The sequence below is a fragment of the Equus asinus genome, chromosome 9, assembly GCF_041296235.1.
Source record: "Equus asinus isolate D_3611 breed Donkey chromosome 9, EquAss-T2T_v2, whole genome shotgun sequence".
Classification (NCBI taxonomy): domain Eukaryota; kingdom Metazoa; phylum Chordata; class Mammalia; order Perissodactyla; family Equidae; genus Equus; species Equus asinus.
This window is the reverse complement of record NC_091798.1, coordinates 95,438,007-95,462,616: the sequence shown is the minus strand read 5'-3', so window position 1 is coordinate 95,462,616 and position 24,610 is coordinate 95,438,007. Positions and strand designations below refer to the sequence as shown.

At 39.5% G+C, this 24,610-nt stretch overlaps 1 protein-coding gene across 5 annotated transcripts in view; it reads left to right on the top strand.

Annotated features, from left to right (window-relative positions):
• Window positions 1-24,610, top strand: part of BDP1 (BDP1 general transcription factor IIIB subunit) — a 79,277-nt gene that overhangs the window by 45,921 nt on the left and 8,746 nt on the right. For 2 of the 5 annotated variants that reach the window (XM_070517972.1, XM_070517971.1), the window contains exons 23-36: window positions 620-821; window positions 1,079-1,242; window positions 2,063-2,450; window positions 6,273-6,392; window positions 10,381-10,417; window positions 11,174-11,266; window positions 12,337-12,562; window positions 13,053-13,210; window positions 15,631-15,781; window positions 16,249-16,429; window positions 18,575-18,638; window positions 18,942-19,128; window positions 20,327-20,531; window positions 23,791-23,830. In XM_070517972.1, coding sequence (XP_070374073.1) covers window positions 620-821; window positions 1,079-1,242; window positions 2,063-2,450; window positions 6,273-6,392; window positions 10,381-10,417; window positions 11,174-11,266; window positions 12,337-12,562; window positions 13,053-13,210; window positions 15,631-15,781; window positions 16,249-16,429; window positions 18,575-18,638; window positions 18,942-19,128; window positions 20,327-20,531; window positions 23,791-23,830 — 2,216 coding nt within the window. Of the gene's footprint in view, window positions 1-619; window positions 822-1,078; window positions 1,243-2,062; window positions 2,451-6,272; window positions 6,393-10,380; window positions 10,418-11,173; window positions 11,267-12,336; window positions 12,563-13,052; window positions 13,211-15,630; window positions 15,782-16,248; window positions 16,430-18,574; window positions 18,639-18,941; window positions 19,129-20,326; window positions 20,532-23,790; window positions 23,831-24,610 lie in introns of those variants that run through there. The other 3 variants (XR_011506075.1, XM_070517973.1, XM_070517974.1) reach the window with 3 other exon arrangements.

Genomic DNA, 24,610 nt, shown 5'->3' with positions numbered 1-24,610 from the left:
GTTCAGGTCGCCTTGGGAGCTCTGGCTCCTCTGTCGAATGTTAGGAGCTTGTTTGTGTGTGACCTGGCAGATACAGATGGGTTATATTGAGATCCTCACGACACTGGCTGTCAGTGAAGCCTTTTCTGTGAACTGACAGGCGTGGTGGAAGGATAGTCTCCAGCTTTCAGACCTGCTCTTGAACCAGAAGGACAAGGTTGCTGTGACTGTTGTATGTTTGCTCATGCTTCAGAGCCCGGTTGAAGGCATTTGCTTAAAGTGCTGTTATGAAAACCATCTTCAACCACTGGTATTTTTTTTTGGATCTAATTATTTCTCTGAAAATTACACAAAGTGACATGAAACCACACACTAGATCAATGAATGGAGGTAAAAAAAGATTACTATTGTAAAACTACTCCCAAGGCTATCTAGAAAATGGAAGTTATAAAAGCTTTTATATTCTTCCTTTCATGTCAGCATATGTGGCTTTATTTTACAGGCTTGGTTTTATAGCCAGTTTATATATAGTTCTTTGAACATAGAATTGGTTTGTGCCCAAAACTGTTTGCTTTGACAGCTGTGACATCACCAGGGAATTCTGATTCGGTTCTTCAACGTGATCTGTGCTACATTCTAGACACGAACATGAAACGTGTGTTCCTGGTCCAGCACAGTTGATAAGAAGGCGATTCCAAAAGGCTGGGCCAAATTTGGGAAGAGCTCATGGTGAGAAAGAAGCAGCAGCTGTAGAAGAAGACAGAGCAGAGCAGAGCGAGGCCAAGAAGCCAGAAGATAATTTGCTGGACCAGGAAGATTCTGACACCCAGCTCCTGCAGAAAGTAAGTTTGAAGAAGAGAATTTTTATCAGTGGGCTCTGTTTTGTCAGGACCATGGAAGAGAACATTGAAAGAATACAGTTTTACCTTTTGTACTGTAACTGTTTTCATGCAAATTGAGTGACTTTCTAATATTATAAAAATGTAGTAACCAGTCACCTCTGTGTGTGTAAACCTAGAACTTTAGGCCAAACTCCCAAACCAAATTACCGTAGAGATTGTTTCCATGGTAATATTAGCTGTTTCTTCTTAAATTTAAGGAAAAGGCTGAGTTTCTGACATCTCTGGCGGTTTCAGCAAGAAAAGATTCTGTAGGTTCCAGAGAGGCTGTTTGGGCTAAAAAAGATGCTGAGTCATCACGAGCTGCTGGGGATAAGTCTGCGTCTTCAGGTGTTGAAGAGCAGCATCTCAGTAAACTCACAAGGTAAAGTTGTATTTAGCAAGCACTCTCAGAATAAGAAATAAAAATAACTTGTTCTTTATGGATGTCCTACCGTAACCTACGGATAGAGTAAAAAGATGGTTTGTTAATAGAAGTGTAGATTGTTTTTTATGGACAAGTCTGTTTCTTTCCCACTTTTGATTTTTATTTACTAAAATTTACTTTTTATGATGTTTTTAGCAAGATTTCTCTTTCCTACATTTAAAATTTCTGGGTGTTGAGTATATTAGACATGAGTAGAAGACTGACCAAAGAGTAGTATGTATTATCTAATAATTAGGGGGCTATTCAAATGGGGTCACAAACACAATTGAAGGGTACCCTTCTTCCACAGTTTTCAAGGAAAGTGGAAGGGAACCTGAGTTCTAAAAAACAACATTGTTCTGATGGATCTTCTGCCTTCCCTGTTTTAACCTGATCTGTTCACCCAGCAGGATAAAACAGCATCACTTTTTGATCCCATATTCTGTATTTATTCACCCAGTGTCTTTATCCCTTGTTCTAATAATTTCCAGTCTTGTATTTCATCTTCACTTAAATAGCAAGGGAAAAAATGGCCCAGAATTAACAACTTACTATGGAAAATTTGTAGATAGATAACTAAGAATTAACTCTAAATGAGGAACTAAATAGTAACAATAAATTCCTTTCTTCTTTGCACAGCATAAATTTTTGACAGAATGGGTGGTGTGAGTTTTTGTTGTAACAGCTTGAACTGGGATTTCACTCTGAAAGTTTGCTTTTCATTAAAATTATCCTTGTGCGTGTAATGACTGTGTTGTTGTTTTGATTGAACATCCAGCTGTCCACAACTGTTAAAAGAGTCAGACTACTCTAAAATTGCTCTGGATCAAAGAACAACTGTCTCTTCTGCCTCTGAGTGTGAGGGAGGTCGTAGTGAGAGGAGAACGCATCGGAAGAGCAAGCCAAATGTCACCAAAGGACGTGGATCAAAGCGAATCCGGACTAAGACCTCTAAGAAGGGACCCAGAGCTTCCAGGGCCGTGCTGGTGACTCTTCGGGCTTCCCAGGAAGAAGATGAAGACGACACTGAAGATTTTGAGTGTGACTATGAGGAAGAAACCTATCACCTTGCTCCAGAAGAAGTAAACAAAGCTCCAGTGTTTGTACCCCTTGGTCTCAGATCTCCTGAACCTGTCTCTGCTCAGATTGAGGAAACGATGGAAGAGGTAGTTTGTTTCTTGAATCCCTGGAACTTTATTTTACTTGTTTTTTTCTTTTTGTGGATCATTATTTCTTCTCTTAGTGATTATTAGGATTTGAGAAAGTTCATTCTCTGAATAACCTCTACCAAGTGTAATTTGTTTTGGCCTGGTGGATAGCCTGAGACGCCAGGAGAAGTAGGCTTGTGTGACCTCCTGTGAATGCTCAGCCCCACAGCCCAGGTCCAGCACAGGATGATCACTGTGACAATAAGGGTCGAAATCTGACTTCACTTGTATCTGGAGGCTGCTTAATCTGCTTTCTGATTATTTTTAATTTTGGCAGATGGTTTCTGTTAACTTTTTGTGATAGGCTCAGGCTGAGCTCTGGTTGGTAGAGAAGGTAGGGGAGATATTTCCTTTTTTTTTTAATTGTGGTAAAATACACATAGCAAAATTTACCATGTTAGCTGTTTTAATTTTTTTTTTTAAGATTTTATTTTTCCTTTTTTCTCCCCAAAGCCCCCCCAGTCCATAGTTGTGTATTTTTAGTTGTGGGTCCCTCTAGCTGTGGCTTGTGGATGCCGCCCCAGCATGGCCCGATGAGCGTGCTACGTGCACACCCAGGATCGACCCGGGGAAACCCTGGGCTGCCGAAGCGGAGTGCGAGAGCTCAACCACTCGGCCGCGGGACCGGCTGCCCACCTTAGCTGTTTTTCAGTGTACAGTTCAGTGGCCTTAAGTAGATTCATCTTGTTCTGCTACACCATCCATCCACAGGACTTTTCTTCATCTTGCAAAACTAAAACTCTGTACCCATTAAACAATGATGTCCCATTCTCCCTCTCCTCTAGCCTGTGGCACCCACCGTTCTACTTCGGTGTCTGTGACTCTGGATACCTTATATAAGTGGAATCATACGGTATTTTTTTCTTTTTGTGACTGGCTTATTTCACCTAGCATAATGTTTTCAAGGTTCATTTATGTTGTAGCATGTGTTAGAATGTCTTTTTTAAGGCTGAATAATATTCCATTGTGTATATATACCACATTTTGTTTGTTCATCTGCCAACGGACAGTTGGGTTACTTCCACCTTTTGGCTATTGCAGTGAATGCTGCTATGAACACGAGCAAGGGTTATATGGATGGCTCTTCTAATCCCTGCTTTCAACTCTTTTGGGGATATTCCTCAAAGTGGAATTGTGGATCATATGGTAAATTGTAAATATACTTTTAGTTTTTTGAGCAACTGCCATACTGTTTTCCATAGCAGCTGCATCACTTTACATTCCCAAATAACAGTGTACAAGCTTCCACTTTCTCCACATCCTTACCAACACCTGTTATTTTCAAGTTTTTGGATAATAGCCATCCTACTGGATGTGAGGTGGAAGAACATTATTACTTCAACTTACTTTATCATAAAAGCTCCTTACTGCTTTGCCTCTTGGCCTAGTATCTAACTTTCTAGCTTCAAAGTTTTATTTCCATCTCAATTTGCGGTAACTTATTTGGCTTATAGGTCAGCATATCTGAATCAATTTTGTAGTAAGCATTCATGATAGTTTCTGAGTCATTTGAAACAGTCAGGAGTTAACCAGGTTAGTAGTGATGATAATAAGAAAAGAAGCAGGAAACAAAACAATTCAAGTAATGTTAAGTTAACCCAGAATTAATGTATTACTGAATCTGTAAATTCACATTTATGAATGGAAATCCAAACCCACCTTAATTTATTCGCTGTTAATAATAATGTGCTAGATTAAAAGTTAATGAGTTAGAATGGTTGAAGCTAAATAAAAATGATCCAAAAGGAAGTTTTCTTGTAACTGAAAGTTGAAAGTAAGCATAGTGACTTTGTTTTAGTTAAAACCAAGAAAATGCAAAAGGAAAGTTAATTTTGTGCAAGGACAGCTGGTTAACACTGCATGAGAATTCCTTTAGCTATATGTTTTGTGTTTTACAAATTTCTTTAGGTGAAAGGCAAATTACTGGTGAAAACTAATATCAGAAATTAATTTCTGAAAATCAGGTTCCAGGATATATCCCTGAATTAATACAGAATGCCTTCTTAAATAGCATTAATCATAATAATTGAGCAAGGAAAGCTTAAATTATATTCCTTATAGCCAGCTTACTAAAGCAGGGAAATTCATTTATATGTTAGAAAATATTTCCTTTAAAAAAAACACTGAAATACAATGGCATATTGTTAAATCATATAGGGGTGTAAAATATTGATATATACTACAACATGAACCTTGAAAACGTTATGCTAAGTGAGAGAAACTAGTTACCAAAAAATCACATATATGATTCCGTTCATACGAAATGTCCAACAAGGAAAATCTATAGAGACAGAAAGCAGAGTAGTGGTTGCTTAGGGGTTTGGGGATGAAAGGAGTGATAAGTAATGGGGGTGGGGCTGCTTCTTTGAAGTGATGAAAATGTTCTTGAAGTGACTGTGTTGATGGTTGCACATTATCTGTGTGTATTCCAAAAAACGTTGAATTATACACTTTAAATGAGTGAGTTGTGTGGAATGTAAATTATATCTCAATAAAGCTGCTTAAAAAAATAAAGCTTTGAAACTGTATAGTGCTTAAAGAACCAACTTTCAATTATCTGGAATATTCTTGTTTTCTAGCCAGTCCCAACTCCTTAGAAAATATTTCGTTTTTTCAAGTCACTTAAACTTTTTAATTCGCCTCAAGCCTATAGGGTGTTAGCAAAGATTTTTCTCTAATGTTTGCATCTGAGAAAACAGACACAGAGCACTCAGGTGTTACTATAATAAATGTCTTGAAGGCAGATTTTTTTTTTCTTTTAAGATTTTATTTTTTTCCTTTTTCTCTCCAATGCCCCCCTAGTACATAGTTGTATATTCTTCATTGTGGGTCCTTCTAGTTGTGGCATGTGGGATGCTGCCTCAGCGTGGTTTGATGAGCAGTGCCATGTCCGCGCCCAGGATTTGAACCAACGAAACACTGGGCCGCCTACAGCGGAGCGTGTGAACTTAACCCCTTGGCCACAGGGCCAGCCCCATTAAAGGCAGATTTTTAAACTTGACTCTTTACTCAGTTTCTACTGAATTACACAGTCATTTATATTCATCTCTCTGTTAATAAGGGAATAGGAGCCAGACTGTCTTGTATAGGGTCTGGGAGATACATCTTAGTCCTTTTAGCCCCTAGATTATAGGCATCTTTGACCACAAAGACTGCTAAATGAAGAGTAGATGTGAGCAAACCCATTTCTGACATGGCCATTGCCACGGCTGTCAAGAATCGTACAGGTTTTGGGGTTGTGGGAGAGGGTGGTTGCCTTGGTTGGGGGTGAGGGGTGATGAATCCTTTTAAGTGCTTTCAACTCATCTCTATGATAGCCCTTAGAACAGTGTATAGATGGTTGATGACATGTCTGTTTTCCTTCGCTTGTGAGTCCCTTGAGGGCAGGGACCACATGTGTCTTCATCAGCTTTGCATCCTTGTACCTGTAGCCCTCTAGTTTCTAGGAATCACTCTGTAAGTGTTAACAGACGAGTGAGAGAATTTATGGGAAAGTAGGGACGAAGTGTGGATAAGGGAAAGTGGGATGCTGGATACTGAGAAGATCAGCCTTGGAAATTTTGCTTCCGGTCTGTAAGCATCACAGACCTCTCAGAAACCTTAAATGTTTTACTTTTGCCAAGTTGATATCAATCAGTTTAAGAATTACTACATTTTAGTTTTTTAATCATGTATGAATGTGGATTATTTCTTCAGTTTAACCTTTTATTTTACTCATTCATTTTGTTTTGCTGTGTATAGTATGACAAAATGAAATAATGAAACTTTTCACTTTGACAGCTTGAAATAACCGTGAATGTCCCTGATGTCGGATGCATAACTGTTGATGAACCTCAGCTCTTACACACGGATGCGGCTACTCAGGAAATGAAGCAAGGAGATTTGAACTCATTATCACTTGTAAGCATCCATTTTATTATGTTTTGTCTTACATTCTTCGTTTACTGTGAAAAGACTGGAAGTTTATTTTGAAAGCTTTAGGTTACAAGCAGTTCTTAGCTGGTTTTTATCATGTAGAGAGCTGTAAGCATGAAGAGTAGAAAGTACTGAAAAATCCATAGATTTTTTATTTGGCTTGAAAACCATTGATTTTTTTGTCTGTGGGCAGAGCTCTTTACGTTCTCGTAGACTTAGGTTAACCTTCTGTTGCATTAAATCTCTGCTGAATGTAAATTATTTAAATATATTGAGTCGCATTTTATTTGGTGCTCACTCTTTCTTATTGTTGGTGTTTATCTTGTTTTTGCAAATGAAGACCTGGAATTATAACTTTTTAACAGCTTTGTTAAGATAAAATTCACATACCGTACAGTTTACAAATTTAAAGTGTACAATTCATTGGTTTTTAGTATATTTACAGATATGTGCAAATGTCATCACTGTCAATTTTCAAACATTTTCATCGCCTCAAAGAGAAACCCCATGCCCATTAGCAGTTGCTCCCCATTTCCTCCCAGCCCTCCCCAGGCCTAGGCAACCACTTACTGACTTTCTGTCTCTCTAGATTTGTCTTTTCTGGACATTTCATATGAATGGACACGTACAGTGTGGTCTTTTGTGTCTGGCTTCTCTCACTCAGCATAATGTGTTCAAGGTTCATCCATGTTGTAGCCTGTGTCAGTACTTCATTTCTTTTTGTGGTCAAATCATGTTGCATATGGGTATACTGCATTTTGTTAATCCGTTCATCTGTTCATGGGCGTTTAGGTTGTTTCCGTCTTTTGGCTGTTGTGAATAATGCTGCTGTAAACATGTGTGTACACCATTCTCTATGGACATATGTTTTCACTTCTCTTGGGTACATTGCTAGGAGGGTCGTTGGTGGGTCATATGGTAACTCTATGTTTAATCATTTGAGGAAATAGCAAACTATTTTCCAAACCTGCTGCACCATTTTGCATTCCCAGCAGCACGCATGAGGGTTCTGGTTTCTTCACATCCTGGCCAACATTTGTGATTTGACTTTTTTGGATCTAGCCATCCTACTGGATGTGAAATGGTACCTTATTATGGTTTTGATTTGCATTCCCTAGTGATTAATGATGTTGAACATCTTTTCATATGCTTATTGGCCATTTTTGTATCTTCTTTGGAGAAATGTCTCTTCAGAACCTTTGCCCATTTTTTTGTTATTGGTCTGTCTTTTTATAATTGAGTTGTAAGAATTTTTTATATATTCTGGATACAAGTCCCTTATCAGATATATGATTTGGAAATATTTTTTCCATTCTCTGGGTTGACTTTTCATTTTTTTGATGGTTCCCTTTAAAGCACAAAATTTTTAATTTTGATGAAGTTTAGTTTATCTATTTTTTTCTTTTGTTGCTCATGCTTTTCTTGTCATATCTAAGAATCCTTTGCCAAAGCCAAGGTCCTGGGGATTTACTTGTATTTTTCTTCTAGAAGTTTTATAGTTTTTACTATAATTTTACATAACATCTTTAATCCATTTTTAATTAATTTTTGTGTATAGTATGAAGTTAGAATCCTCCTCTGTTCTTTTGCATGTAACTATTCCACTTGTCGCACCATTTCTTTGAAAAGATTGTTCTTTCCCCCATTGAATAGTCTTGTATTCTTGTTGCAAGTCAGTTGGGTATAGATGGCTGGGGTTATTTCTGGGTTCTGAATTCTGTTCTGTTTTTCTAGATGTGTCCATGCTTGTGTTGAGATGTTCGATTGATTACTGTAGCTTTGTAGTAAGTTTTGGAATTGGGAAATGTAAGGTCATCCTACTTTATTCTTTTTTTCAGGATGGTTTTGACTGTTGTGGGTCCCTTGCAATTCTGTGTGAATTTTAAAATCAACTTGTCAATTTCCCCATAGACGTCAGCTGGGGTTCTGATTGGGATTGCATTGAATCTATAGATCAGTTTAACAATGTTGAGTCTTCCAATCCGTGATCGTGGGATATTTTCTCATTTGCTTAGATCTTCTTTAATTCTTTCAAACAATGTTTTATAGTTTTCAGAGTGTAAACTTTACGCTCCCTTTGTTAAATTTGTTTTCAGGTATGTTGCTATTTTTGATGCTATTGTGAACGGAATTCTTTTCCTAATTCCATTTTCGGATTGTTTATTACAAGCGTATAGAATACGGTTGACTTTTGTATATTGGTCTTGTATCCTGCAGCTCTACTGAGCTCATGTGTTTGAGCAGTTTCTGGTGTTCCTCGGCATGTTCTACCTGCCTGGTCGTGGCAGGTGGGACAGAGAGAGTTTCCTCCTGCCTGTCTGTGTTAGTTTCCTAGGGATGCTATGACGCAGCACCACGAGCTGGGGGCTTAGAACTTGGGAAAGTCATTCTCTTGAGTTCTGGAGGATGGAGTTCCAAAATCCAGGTGCTGCCAGCAATGGTTCCTTCTGGAGGAGACCTCTGAAGGGAGCCTTTCTCCTCCTGCTTCTTTCTCCTGTATCCCAGGCCTTTCGCCTCCTCCTGGCAGTTGCTGGCAGTTCTTCTCCTTTCTTGGCTTGTTGCAGCACTGTTCCAGCCTCTGCCTCCCTTGCCACATGGTGTTCTCCCTGTGTGTGTGTCTGTGTAGGGCCAACCCTAATCCAGCAGGAACTCATCTTAACTTGAGTGTGTCTAAAAGACCCTATTTCCACATAAGGTCACATTCACGGTACTGGGAGTTAGGACAGTCTGGATGTCTTTTATTTGCTTGCCTAATTGCCCTGGGTAGAACATCCAGTACAGTATTGAAGAAGAGTGGTGAGAGTGGACGTTCTTGTCTCATTCCTGGTCTTAGGGGAAAGCATCCAGTCTTTCACTATTAAGTTTGGTCTTAGCTCTGGTTTTTTCATAGAAGCCATTTATCAAATTGAAGAAGTTCCATTCTATTCCTAGATTGTGTGAGTATTTTATCATGAAAGGGTGTTGGAATTTGTCATATGCTTTTTCTACATCTGTTGAGATGATCATAGGGTTTTTCGTTTTTTATTGTGTTGATATTATGTGTTATGTTGATTGAATTTTGGATGTTAAACCAAAGATTGCATCTGTGGGATAAATCCTACTTGATCATGGCATGTAATTTTTATGTTGCTGAGTTCAGTTTGCTAGTATTTTATTGAGAATTTTTGTGTCCGTCTTCATGGTGGACCATTGGTCTATTCTGAATGTAACATCAGATTCTTGTGGTGTCAGGAGCTGAAATCCTGCTCGTCCAGAAAGAAGGCACTCCGGCTGGGGCCTGCAGGGCGAAGGGCGGTGCTCTGGGCTGTAGCAGTCGGAGGTGGAGTCCCTGCCTCGCTGGCTTGGGAGGAAGGAGGGAGAGAACAGCCTCGGTTCGCATACCACAGTCTCTCGCTGTTGTTACCGAGTTTTCCTCAGTTTTCTTAAATAGATGTTTCTTCCTCTTATCCCTTAGGACCATTTCCAGAGGCTTTAAGTGGTTGTTTTTTAATAAATTTCACCAGTTTCCCTGGGGAGAGGGTCAGCAGAGCTCCTCATGTCGTCATGCTGGACATCGATCCTGTAACTTCTAACTTATTAAAATCCATTCCAATTTTAAGCCACCTGGTAGAGTAAACAATTTACAGTATTCTTCAGACCTTGGTTTCCATTGGTCAAAACTAGTGGCAGATATGATTAAAGTTGAAGGATTATGAAAGTGAGGAAGTAAATTTTGACTCTGATCATATTGTACATTGCAAATTTGCATATAATTCAAGGAAAAGGTGAAATAAGGAGCAAGAGACAAAAGAATTTGGCTTTTAAATTGTTTCTCTTCTTGTTTATGAAATTTTATGAATAATTGTAAACTAAGAGGAAAAAAATTTCCGCTCCATTGTAATCCAAAACATGAAGACCTGTGGTAGTGCTTTTTGTGATACAGAACATATATTTGGGAAATACGTAAGATATTACTTATCTTTTCCATTTTCAGGAAATGACGACAGGTGGACATACCCCAGATGAAACAGGTAACTGTTAATAAGGAAACTGCTAAAACTTCCTGGTTAATACTAGCGTAGGGAGTTAGTGGTGTGCTCTTTAGTGAGTGAGGCAGCTTTCTGCAGAGTTGGACACAAAGAGTCAGCTGTTGACTGGTTATCTCCTTGAGAGGCTTGGATTCTTGGAATGTTACTTTAGAAAGTGAGTTAAGAATTAAATGTTTAATAAAGAAGTATTTATTTCTTCTTATCTGCATGGATGTGGGTATTTTCTCTGAAAGCACTAAGTTATTTAATGGGAGGGAGGCATTTTCAGTGAGTTAAGAGCCAACAACTGATGATTTACTTCTTTGTAGTATATAAGCTGAAAAAAAACACTACCCTAGTAAGGGATTAGTGGTACGGAAGATATTGAAATTTGTTACTAGAAAAGAAACACCTTAGTTAAAAATCTTTTCTAAATAAACAAACTGAAATTTCCAGATTCATTCTTCTGTGTTTTTTTTGAGGAAGGTTGGCCCTCAGCTAACATCTGTTGCCAATCTTCCTCTTTTTTTCCCTTCCCAAAGCTCCACTACATAGTTGTGTATCCTAGATGTAAGTCCTTCTAGTTCTTCTGTGTCGGATGCTGCCACAGCATGGCTTGATGAGCAATGTGTAGGTCTGCACCCAGGATCTGAACCCACAAACCCTGGGTCACCAAAGTGGAGCGTGTGAACTTAACCACTATGCTACTGGGCCAGCTCCTCATTCTTCTCTTTTAATGTTGGCGTATTTTCTCACAAGGTGCCAATGATGGAAGCACTGAAGCCGCCATAACTTTACTTACAATGGGAGATTTAGTGTTGCAGTCGGAGATCAGTACAGAACAGAGTGATGGTGAGAGTGAAAGATAAGTGCTATGAAAAAAGAATCTTTTAAAATCCAACTTTAAGAGATTGTCCCTACACTTGAGTAATAAGTGAATACCTGCCTTTTATGTTTGAAGTTGGCATCGCTTTGTTGTTTCTCCGGAAGAGGCAATATGTGTGCCTCGATCCATCCAACTTAGCCCCTTTAGATGTAGGGCCACCATTTCCACCACTTGGTTTATTAAGAATAATTTGTATTCGTGGAATAGTTAATCTAGTGTATCTTCTACCTTTATCATCATAAACATCATTGGTTAATTGAGCTCTGGTTACTGATCACTTTATACGTGTTTGTTCAGCAAAGGAGCTGCTGCTTTGGATAATCTTCACAATTACCTGACAGTCGAATCAGGATGAATGGGCAGTAGCAGTCATTGACATCATTTGAGATAGACTGTTCTGTTAGTTTGGACTGAGCCAAAGATATGTGAACCCAGATTTTTAATATTTTAGGCTGACCTCATAGAGAAGCTATGGTCTTTACTATCTAAGTACCTTCTACTTTAAGTACATTAAATGGATGATTATGTTAATTGTATTCCTGTTAATCATTTTGACTGGTGATGAGTGGCCTGCCATTTATCTTAGCTGTTAGACTTTCAGGCCCGTAGCTGTTTATTTGTCAGGAGAGCCCCTGATGTGTGTTGCCTCTTGGGCTCCTTTCTCCATGGCAGAGCACTGCAGTGGAGCCTGTCACAAATCTCTGGAACATACAATACGAGTTTTAAAAATTGTAAATGAAGGTGATCCTATCTTGAAATTCATCTGAGGTTGTGGAGTTACTGAAAGTAACAAAAAGATTCATTTTTACTTATAACAGCACAAAAATTTCAGTCTATAAGAATTATTAAACTTAGAATGGGTCAGATCTCTGGCATGAAATATGAGGTGGTAAATTTAAATTTGGAGCCCAAAAGAGCAAACTTTAAAAATAATATAGAATTTTACAGTTGCTGAATGTAAATCCTTAAGAGGGATTTATTTTCTTTGAACGTCTATTTGTGTTGAGTCCGTTTTAATTTTCTGTTTTTTCTACAGTAGGAGTATGTGTACTTCCTGATGGTCATTCAAAGGATAAAAGCCATATTCCTTTTAGCCCAGATAATGTAGATCACAGAATTGTTCATGAATGTCAGGAGCTTCCGTCAGCTGTCAATAGTGCATCTCCTTCATTAGAAGAAAGCAAGATTGTATTGGAGGAGCAAAGTTCTAAAGAAGAAAGTGGTTTAGTGGAGAATGTGAAGGAAAACGCTGTACCAGCCAGGTTTACTTTGCTTTATTAAGTGATTATTTCTTTTGAGATTTTCTAAAAAATACAGTATTCAATTAATATATTTCAGCCAACCATCAACTCAGTTAATAGCCTTGACTAATAATACTTATATAAATGTAAAGTAGACAGTGCTCGTTTCTCACCCTTTATAGTGAGGATCGGCTGATTTTGATTTTAGCTTAATGGTTTGCATATTAAAGTTACTGCGAGATATGCGTCTTTGACGCTTGCATGAAGCAATTTTATGTAAATGTGGTCTCTGTTTGACAAATGTCCGGATTCTCTTCCCTTTTTAAGACATTTGGTAAAATTACTACCACATAATTTTAGCATCAAGAGATGAATGAACACTTACAGACGGTGTGGTGCCTAAGAAGGCAGCACGTAACTGTATCAGTGCCAGATGGAACGTGTCAGTGGGAGGAAGAGAATTCTCACACGGTTGGTGAATTTCTCTCTCCTCCTGTCTCTCTTTTTCTAGGAATGCAACTTCTGAAGTGACGAGTAATTTGAGAATGAGAAGTAGACTTGCCGAGCCTAAACCAAATCTTAGGATTTTAGGGACCAGGAGGTTTGGTGCTCATCAGGAAGTTCCCGGTTTGTTTGTAACCAAAGGGGAAGAAGTGGACATTCAAAGAGGTAAATTTTACTGTTCCTTTACAGCTACACAATTACTTTGACACAAGAAACTGCATTATCATTTCAAATGGAATATTCAGTCGTTAAAATTATTTAAACTTATTAAGAAGTTTCAAACATATAAAAAGTAGAATAAGCTATAAAATAAATACCCATAAATCCACCAACTAGTTTCCGTGGTTATTGCCATGTTGCTCCCTGTACTTGGTCAGACTTTCTGTTCCTACGTTTTTTTCTGTGCAGACCTCTCGTAGAAAGGCGTGCGTGCAGTAAAAATCAGACAGCGCTCAAAAGGCGCAAAAGTTTCACACTTCCCTCCTTCCTTGGTGCTCAGCCCCCAATTCTACTCCTAGGGTAAACTGCTCTGCAGAGTTTATTGTAGACTTGCAGACGTGTTTTCCACATGAGCCTCTGACTGAGGGTGTGAGTGTGTATACACCTACATCCAAATATGTATGTGCACACGTACATATTATACAGTATATTCCTTTCAGAAAGAACGGAAATATGTGCATACTCTGTCACATACACTGTTCAGCACTTTTCTTTTGAGGAAGATTGGCCATGAGCTAACCCCTGTTGCCAATCCTCCTCTTTTTGCTGAGGAAGATTGGCCCTGAGCTAACATCTGTGCCTATCTTCCTGTGTTTTATACGTGGGATGCCTACCACAGCATGGCTTGATGAGCAGTGCATAGATCCGCACCCGGGATCTGAACCAGTGAACCCTGGGCCGCCAGAGCAGAACATACAAACTTAACCACTGCGCCACTGGGCCAGCCCCTGTTCAGCACTTTTTAAAAAAACAGTTTTATTGAAATAATTCTTATACCATACAATTCACTCATTTAAAGTGTACAGCGGTGGTGTTTTAGATATTCACCAAGTTGTGTAGCCGTCACCATTAGTAGTCACTCCACATTTCCCCCGACGCTTCCCAGGCCCCCACTAATCTGCTTCTGGTCTCTAGGGATTTGTCCACTGTGGACATTTCGTATACGTGGACTCATAGAATGTGTGGTCTTTTGTGTGGCTTATTTCCCTTAGCACGTTTGCAGGTTTGTCCCTGTTGTAGCATATAGCAAATGCTTCATTTCTTTTTCTTTCTGAATAATATTCTGTTGTCTGGATACACTACATTTTGTTTATCCATTTGTCTGTTGATGGGCATTTGGGTTGTTTTCTACCTTTTAGCTGTTTTAAATCGTGCTGCCAAGAACATTCGTGTATAAGCGTTTGTGTGGACGTGTTTTGATTTGTCTTGGATTTATACCTACAAGTGGAATTGTTGGGTCATATGGTAATTCTGTATTTGACATTTTGATCAACTGCCAAAGTGTTTCAAAAGTGGCTGCACCATGTTGTGTAGTCACCAACGTTCTTTGAGGGTTTCAGTTTCTCTGCATCCTCCCAGACACTTGTCATTATTTGTCTTTTTGATTGCAGACATCCTAGTGGGTGTGAAGTGGTATCTCATTGTGGGTTTGATTTGCATTTCCCTGATGACTAATGATATTGAGTATTTTTCATGTGCTTATTTGTATATCTTCTTTAGAGACATGTCTATTCAGATCTAGGCTTAGTTTTAAATTTTTTTTTTTTATTGTTAAGAGTTCTTTATATGTTAGCACTTTGTATTTTTAAAGATTAATATATTGAAAAAAATCTTTCTGTTTGATCATGTAGTGCCCTATTTGGCTTTTTTAATGGCCTCACCATATTGTGATGTCCATGTTGAGCCCTAGTCCCGCTTCTCTTTCTACTTCCCTCCCTGCCAAGGGCTCCCCCACAGGGGACTGGGAAGAGCAGGACAGGAAGTGCAAGTGTCAGGCTACCTAGATAGTGTTAAATCCCACATGTAGATGATCTCGGTAGTTAACATCATCTTCTCCCTATTTTGGGGTTCCTGATTTCTGGGATTTCCTTTCGACCAGCAAACGCCTGTGGTTCAGGTAGTTAATTTCGTTACTTACTCTGGCCGGAGCAGTCCCCAGAAGCTCTCAGTATGCAGGCTCAAGTTACCCTTTTATGTGGAAGTCGTTTTCTTCCCCTTTGTGACATTATTCTTTGTAGAACTGCTCCCTCCCCACCACTTCCCTCAGGTGTACCCACCTCTAAACCTGTCTGGTGTGTGGGTTTGCCCTTATACTGCTGTTATCATGAAGTGGAGATACAGATGCTGTGGCAGCCAGGAGTGAAATGAGTGCAATGCAGAACTCATTAATCATCCTGTTACTGTTCAGACATCTCATTGGGTAGGAGCACCCTCTGCTGTGTGAATAAGCTTGCTTTTTGGATTAAGAGAAGTTTGTAAGAGCCACTGTGTAGTGATCCGTCTGTGAAAAGAGAATATGTTTCTAATATGGAGACCGTAGCTGTACTGTTTTGGACTATAACTTAAGTATGTTTTTTTTCTTTAAGAAACTGAGAAAAATGCTTCTAAAGCAACAGAATTAGAAGATAAAAACCTTGGCTCAGTTACAACAGCAGAGAGTAAGGAGCAGAGCAGGTCGGCGCGGGTACATGGTATCGAAGAGAGCAGTGTTTCGAAAGAAGCCCAGCTAACTGGAAGGTACAAGGAACAGGTTCTGGGATTTGATTTCTGTTCTGTTCAACTATAGCCGTAAGCTGTAGCTGTAAGAATGTGATTGAAAAAGGGATTCTGGGGCGGGCCCCGTGGCCGAGTGGTTAAGTTCGTGCACTCCGCTTCAGTGGCCTGGGGTTTCGCCAGTTTGAATCCTGGTCGTGGACATGGCACCACTCATCAGGCCATGCTGAGGCAGCATCCCACATGCCACAACTAGAAGCACCTACAACTACAAAAATACACAACTGTGTACTGGGGCACTTTGGGGAGAAAAAGAAAAAAAAAAGAAGGGTTCTGTTGCATTAAATGTATTTTAGAAGTTTGAAAACCATTAAATTAGATGACCTTTGATGCACCTAGCTCTAAACATCATTCTGTGATTGTCAGCTTGGTTTCAAGTATGAAACTCTTAATACCTGCTCTAAAACGCTGATGGATACTTTCCCTTTCAGAAATGAAGATCAGGAAGAAGGCTGTCATGAGGGTGGGACCTTGTCAGTGGCTCCAGTTGTTTCCTTTGAGACAAGGCCCCATGCGTTTGGCTTGGGTCAGGGTCTCCACGAGGGTGCTGTGGAGGAGCCCCTGAGGAAGGATGCTGATGGAGATGGTGTGCTTACGCTCCATGTGCCGCAGGTAAAGAGACGTAGGTACAACCCAGGGTGGCTGAGTGTCTGTTCCCTGTGTTGAACATTGAGGTATAATTTACATACAGTAAATGTCACCAGTTTTAGCGTGCAGTTCTACAGGTTTTGACAATGTGCACAGTCGTGTAAGGAATACGTGAACAGTCCCGTCACCCCCAAATCCCCATGCCCTTTTTCAGTCACCACTTCTCCCCATCTCCAGCCCCTGGCAACCAGTGGTCTGTTTTCTTTCCCTACAGCTTTGCCTTTGCAAGAATGTATTGTGATAGAATTTGTATGGGGTGTGTTTTTAGTCTTGGGAGCATAGAAAGAAAACAGCCAATACCTAGCTTTGCTGTAAAAGCTTTGAAAAAGGAAGTGTTTTGTATACAGAGAATTCACTTCTTGCTTCTTAGCCCCTGAATCTGAGAAGTTCATTCACAGAGCAAATGTTTTTGAGATGTTACTACTGCATGTTGGTAGTAGTAACCTCACTGTGTGAGGTACTGGGGACACGGAGGTGTGGGAGATAGATGAGTGAGTGAGTGGTTAGCCTCTGATGGGTGCTGTGGAAGAGAGTTGTACACGAGTCTGTAGGAGTCTGAGCCCGGCCGGTGAAACCAGTCTCTGGGAATAGGGCGCAGGCATTAGCTTTTTTTTTCAAGTTCCCTGGTTATTGTAATGTGCAGCCAGGATTGAAAGAATCCTCATCTGTAAGAACGGGTGTGAGTGAGGCAGTTAAAGGGAGAGGAGTGTGTGTAAGAACAGGTGTGAGACGGCATGACGTTTGCGGGGGCTGTGAGCAGGGAGGACTGGAATGTAAATGAAGGGAGTGGTTAGACGTGAGTTAGGTGGCTTGGGAACAGATCATAAAAGGAATTTTGGTGACTTGCTAAGGAGTTTGGACTACATGTAAAGTTATGGGATCCCCCCCAACTTTCTTATTTTTCCTTTGAAGTAATTTTAAACTTAGAGAAGAGTTGCAAGAATGTTACATAGAAGTCTCATCTACACTTTACTTGGAGTCATTAATTGTTAACCTTTTGCCTCATTCGATTTTTCTCCCTCTCTCTTGTGTTCCATCTCTATTGGTAGATAGACACTTTTAAAAAATGGAACCATTTAGAAGGCAGCTGCAGGCATGAGCCTTCGCCCATCAATACTCAGCTTGTATCTGATCAGAAGAAGGATGTTCTCTTACAGAGAGACGGCAGTACTGTTGTCACACTTAACATTGCCTGCTGTCTGACAGTGATTGAACAGTCATACGTCACTAGTAGACTCATCGTTTCTCCTGACTCTCAATCTAGAGTTCTCCTGTCTCCTCTTTTGGGAACCTGACGTTTTAGAAGAGTCCAGGCTAAACTACAATCTGGATTTTTTTTATTGCTTCCTCGTTATTAGGTTTGGGTTAAACGTTTGGCAAGATTACTAAATAGGTAACGTTGTGCTCTTCCTTCGTGTCACAGCAAAGACACACAATGCCAGTCTGTCCCATTTCTGGAGATGCTGAGCGATCACCTGGCTGGAGTCAGGCCTGCCTGACTTCTCTGTTAGGACAGCCTCTTTCCCACTTGGTCTTAGTACGTAATTTGTCAAATGAGGCCCAGCAACCCTTCTCCCAGTAGTTTTAGTATGTATTGATGATTCTTGGCTGAATCAATTATTGACATTATTGACTGCAAAGTGAAAGTTTTAGGATTTTAAGCGGTAGAGAATTACAATCAGAATTGCGTTTTAGAGAAAGCAATGTTTGTAGCTTCGTGGAAGGCAGCTTGGAGGGAGCCTTGCTGGAGGCAGGGAGACTCTTGATTTGCCTCCGTGTGGACGTGACCCACCAGCAGTGCAGTGGCTGCTGTGAGGGGTGGGGGAAGGCTGAGGGCTTTGCATCTCCCTTCCTGTCACTTCAGAAATCGTTGCCTAGAGTACACGTATTTAACAATTTAGACAGAATTCCTTTTATATTTATGTTTATTTAAATGAATCAGAGGTTACTGGTACAACTCAAAGTTTCAAAACATTTGAAAAATTGTATGTGGTTAGATAAGTTGTTGAGTTTTGAAATAATAACTGTCACTATATCAAATTATCAGGAAAACTTTTTAAAACTAAGCTTTAGTCAACCTCACTCTTTCATTTTAATTTTTTATGGCAGTGTACACCAGCTAGCATTCCGGAAGTCCAACAGGAGAATGTAATCCCGCCTCAAGACCTAACAGGTATGATAGTCAGCTTCAGTAAAGTGTCACAGAACCTAATAGTATGATTTTTACTTCCCATTTGACTGTGGAAAAGTGAAACAATTTTTTTAGTCTATGATGGCCTTAAATTAAAACAAAAACTTGAAATATTTTGTGTATATTTTGTAATTCAGAATTATAAATTCTCTCCACAGTGAGTCATCTCTATCCTTTATGAAATTACCTTTTATTTCTTTTTATAGACTTTAGAAATGAAATAAATTAATGATTTTCTGTTGTTTCATGATTCAGCTGTTCATTACTAACTTTAAACTTTGATAGTGAATCTAGTTGCTAACATGCATCAAGATGGTGAGGAGGAACAAGCATTCATTTTAACTCTGGTGGAAATTCCAACCAGTGCAGTCGAAGAATTTACTGATCCCACCGTGCAGTTAACGCCAAGCCCTCTGCTGCCAGCGCCCATACTGGTCAGATCGGTGAGCACGGAAGAAAGGGGTGACATGAGGTAATGAATGAGCTCACCTGTGTTTGCTGAGAGGAAGGGCGCTTTGTGACTGAATAGTGTTCATTGAACAAGCCAGTCACCAACACCATTCGTAATTGTCCTGGAGCTCTTACTTAGTGATTACGTGGTAAATTAGAGAAGACATCACTGATGTTATATCTGATAAAGATGCCATGTAAATGTATAATAGAATCCTTTTGTATGAAACTTGTTTGGTTTTTTCTTTTTTAAAGCCTCCGTGCATGTGTATCCTAGTTGTTAGTTTAGTTCTCTGAGCCACCACCACAGTTTGACAACTGACAGACTGTTGTGTGGTTCTGCCACCGGGGAATGAACCCGGGCTGCAGCGGTGAGAGCGCCAGATCTTCACCACTAGATCACCACGGCTGGCTGCTTGTTTGGTATTCTAAGTGTTTTGAAAGCTGAAAAAAGTTTAGCAATCTGGATCATAAAATGGCTTCTATCAAAGCTGTGGTTAGTTTGTAAACATAGATATTTTAATCTTTTTTTTGAGGAAGATTAGCCCTGAGCTAACATCTGCTGCCAATCCTCCTCTTTTTGCTGAGGAAGACTGGCCCTGAGCTAACATCCGTGCCCATCTTCCTCTACTTTATATATGGGACGCCTGCCACAGCATGGCTTGCCAAGCGGTACCGTGTCTGTACCTGGGATCTGAACCGGTGGACCCCGGGCTGCTGAAGTGAAACGTGCGCACTTAACCGCTGCACTACCAGGCTGGCCCCAATGTAGATACTTTAAATTCTGAAATAAATATACATTCAAGAAAGTTGCAAAAATAGTAGAGAGAACGCATTTCTGTATATCTTTAGTATTCTTAATTCTTTAGGGTAGAATTGTTAAGTTGTAACAGGCATTGGTTATGGATACTTAATTGTCTATCTAGTAGCATTAGATATTGAAACCTTTTGTATTAGGAAGAGACATTTTAGATTAAAATTTTAACTTTATAGACAATGAAAACTATTTTTTACATGTCAGATTTAATTCAGTATTATGGAATTTAGGTTGCAAGCCTTTAAGTGTGAATGGAGCTCAAAACTAACATTTTTGTGGCCATGGCCATGTATATATTAGTTATTTTTAAGTCTTTCGGCAGTTTTCATTGGGACAGCTGAGCCTTTCTCCTCATTAAGTAACTTCTAATTCACTGATTTAGTTGTATGTGTTTTCTGCGCAGTATGAGCTTTCCAGTAGCCTCAGTTGGTCAGGACGCCATGTGTTTATCAGATTCTGGAAGAGAGGATTCTGAAGAGCCTCCTGCTAGTTTGGATCTTGTATCTAGGAAGAGGTTTCATTGTAGGCTTGATGACAGTGACCATGTTCCTCCTGCCAAAAAAAGTGCCCTCCTTTCAAGAGACACTTGTCAAAAATACACCTCCGAGGTAAGACAGAATCATTGAGCAAGTAAGTCGGCCATATTACAACGGATCTGTTTCTCTTTTTTCCTTTAGACTCTTTATAAAGCTTACTTCTAGTGCTTTTCACTACAGTCCAGGTAAAACCAGTATTTTGGATTATCACTTTTAACCAGTTCTAGGTAAACATTGATGGATGTTAATCAGGAAACCCATTCCCAGCTTTGGGTCATTGGCTAAAATTAAGGCTGAAAGCATCATGCAGATCTGGTCTTGGCTGTACCACTTTTAGGCAAGAGGCTTCACATCTCTTACCGAGTTTCCTGTTGTGTAAAGTGATGATAGTCATGTCACCACCACCATTATCGTACTGCTTACAGTTTCCCATTGCTCTTAGGAGTAGCCCCAGAACCTCCACGGCCGTGTGCTCGTCCGGCTCCTTTCTTTCTTGTCTCATCTGCTGGGCTCTGCCTCACTCTCGGGCCGTGTTGGGCATCTTTCCCTTTCTCGAATGCACCGTACTCCTTCATGTGCCAGGGCGTTTGTTTTGCTGTCTCTTCTTGATGAAACGTTCTCTTGCAAAAACATCCAGATTTCCTCAGCTCAGCCATGTGAGTTGCTCAGGGAAGCCTGACGGTGCCATGCAGATTCCATCCCTGGCCACCGTGCTGTGGGTTTCTCGGCACCCTCTTGTTTTTGTTTCTGACGCTCTTCGTGAGGTACTACTGTACCACCAACAACACTACAAAAGAGTTGATTTAGAGTCTCTGTTCTCAAAGGGATGGTTGAGACCCTCAGTCCTTAGATGATGGTGGACAGCAGAGGCAGTGTCTCCTCGTGTGTCTGACAGATGAAAAGTGGTATCCCAGAATTGTTTTAATTTCTCTTATGATGAGTAAAATTGGAGATCTATTCATATGCTTAAGAAAACCATTTGTATTTCCTTTTCTGTGAAATGACTCTTCATATTCTTTAGTCATTTTCAATTGGGTTTTTGATATTTTTCTTGTAGATTTGGAGGAACTCTCTGTTATGTATGTCTGTGACATGAGTCACAACTGTTTTTTCCCAGTTTGTTATTTGTCTTTTGACTCTACTTTTTACGGTTTTCTCACGCAGACTCTTTTTGGTTAACTTTTTTTTTCTCCTGCTGAGGAAGATTAGCCCTGAGCTAACATCTATTGCCAATCTTCCTTTTTCTGCTTGAGGAAGATTGGTTCTGAGCTAACATCTGTGCCAGTCTTCCTCTACTATGTGTGGGTCACTGCCACAGCATGGCCCAACAAGTGGCATAGGTCTGCCCCTGGGATCCGAGCCATGAACCTGGGCTGCCGAAGCAGAGTGTGTGGGACTTTTAGCCACTTGACCATGGGGCTGGCCCCCTGGTTAACTTGTATTATGATTTTTATTTTCTAAACTTTGTTTTCAGCATTTTAACAATAAAAAATTGCTCATGAAAAGTCAAAGTTATAGTTTTAAATTCTAGACTGCACACATACTGCAGACATTTTTGTGTGTGTGTATAATCAGATTTATCAGACTTTTTATATGTGGCTTCTGGGGAGTGTGTTATACATTGAAAGTCTACTTGAGATTAAATATAAATTCTTCTAGTTAATATTATTGATTTGTTTAGAGTTTATTTAGGTGTTAGGAAGAGCGGAACCAACTTAGTTTTCCCCAGGTGGCTATGCCATTGTGTCAACACCGTTTATTGAAAATTCATCCTTTTAAAAATTCCACTTTTAGGGGCCGGCCTGGTGGCTAGTGGTTAAGTTTGCATGCTCTGCTTTGGTGTCACAGGGTTCGTGGGTTCAGATCCCGAGCATGGACCTGCACACTGCTCATCAAACCATGCTGTGGCGGTTTGATGAGCACACGTACAAAATAGAGGAAGACTGGTACAGATGTTAGCTCAGGGCCAATCTTCCTCACCAAAAGATAAATAAAGAATCCACTTTTATTAGACACTAATTTCCCATATGTATTTGGGTCCATTCCTGCGCCTTCCTTTCTTCTACCGTGACTCACGTGTCTGTCCCAGAGCCATGTCTCACTGTCTCAATTATTGTAGCTTTTAAGTGCTGTACTGTCTTGAAGGGATGGCCTCACCCTCCCCTGCACACAATTTTCTTCTTTTTTCAAGGTTTTCCTAGTTGGTTATATGTTTTAAAGCTTATATTAATTTTAGAATTATCTTGTTCAGATCTTTGGGAAAAACCCCGTGGTACTTGTATTAGCATCATATTAACTTGACAGATTAACAAGGGAAAATTGATGTCGTAATTGTGATGTTGGATCTTCCTATCCAGAAGCATGGTATGTCTTGGCATTTGTTTAAGTCTCTTCTTTTGTGTCTCTCAGTGGTATTTTAAGCTCTTCTTCATATGAATTCTGGCATATTTCTTATTAGATTATCCCTAAAATTTTGTCCTTTTTGTTGCTATTATCATTGAATTCTTTTCTATCTAGAGGGCTTACTGGATTCCTCTCATTTTGCAGTAAATTTTCAGTTGGTTCTCTTGAATTTCTAAGTAAACAATCATATCATCTGCAAATATAGTTTTAATTCTTCTCATCTACTTTTTATACCTTTAATTTCTTTCTCTTTTCTAATTGTATTGGCTAATACAACTCAAGAAAAATGTCGGAAAATAGTCCTGCCAGTGGATATCTTTTTCTTATGCCTGACTTTAATGGGAATACTTCTAGTGTTTGAAAAGTGAGATGCTGGCTTTTGCATTGCAATTGTTATATTTTTTGGTGTTAAGAAAACGTCTATTCAATTAAGAGTTTTTTCTAAGAATGAATGATTTTGGGACACTTTTCGCACAAAGAGGGAATATTATTTTTCTCCTCAGTTCCGTTGAATTAATATCAGTAGATTTCGTAATGCTGAAGTATCTCTGCATTCCTGAAATAAATGCTGCTTGATCGTGATGTGTGTCTTTTGATGTGCTGCTGAATTGCGCTTGGAATATTTCATTTGATGTTTTTGCACTGATGTGAGACTGGTTAGTTGATATCAGTATTATGCTTGATTTATAAAAGGCTTTCCGTCTTCCTTCTTTTTTTATGAAAGCTTTCCCTCTGCTGCTGTGCTCTGGAACAGTTTAAATGACAGTAGTAATGTCTTGAATGTTTGGTAGAATTCCCATAAGACACGTCTGACCCTAGAGCTTTCGGTGGATACATGCTTTTTTTATTTAAAAGGAAAGAAGGAAATAAAATTAATTTTATTTGATAAATGGATTTCTAAATTTTTTTGTAAATTTTCTTAAAACAGGTGTGTTCAAAGGAATTAATAAATGTTTTTGAGGAAACAGGTGAGTGAAATAAATTTTAATGTGATTGCATTTTGCTAAGTACTCCGATTGTTTTTGATGCTGCTTGTTCAAATTTGAGATTCAAGCAGAATCTTGCTCACTTTTCTCTAAGAATCATCCTTTTCTTATTAGAAATTTTCCCTGCTAAGATCTTGGATTTGACACTGGTAGCAATAAGAAGCTACTCTTCTCCTGTAATTAAGAGAAAACCGTGTGGCTACACAATTTCCTGTAAAAGCTCAGCACCTACATTCTAGGAAAATGGAGAGCTGAGGATAAAGGAGGTTTTTATGGTTCCTTAGCTTTGCCCTGAGATTAAAAAGTGATCACTCTTTCATTTTGTTAGTTGAAGAAATATTTGTGGAGAAAGATATTCTAGGTCAAAATATATTGATACAACTAGTTTGTATCTGAATGCAGAAGCTGTTACCATAGCTTTTAACCAGTTATAATATTTTTCTTTTTTTTTTTTTTGCTGAGGAAGATTCACCCTGAGCCAACATCTGTTGCCAGTCTTCCTCTTTTTCTTTTTTTGCTTGAGGAAGATTCGCCCTGACCTAACATCTGTGCCATCTTCCTCTGTTTTGTATGTGGGATGCCACCACAGCATGGTGCCAACGAGTGGTGTAGGTCCACGCCTGGGAACCGAACCTGGGCCGCTGAAGTGGAGCACGCCGAACTTAACCACTAGGCTATGGGGCCGGCCCCTATAATATTCTTAATAGTCCGGGTAACTCTACTAATTTATAATTTGGCTTGTGTGAGGGTAGGTTTATGATA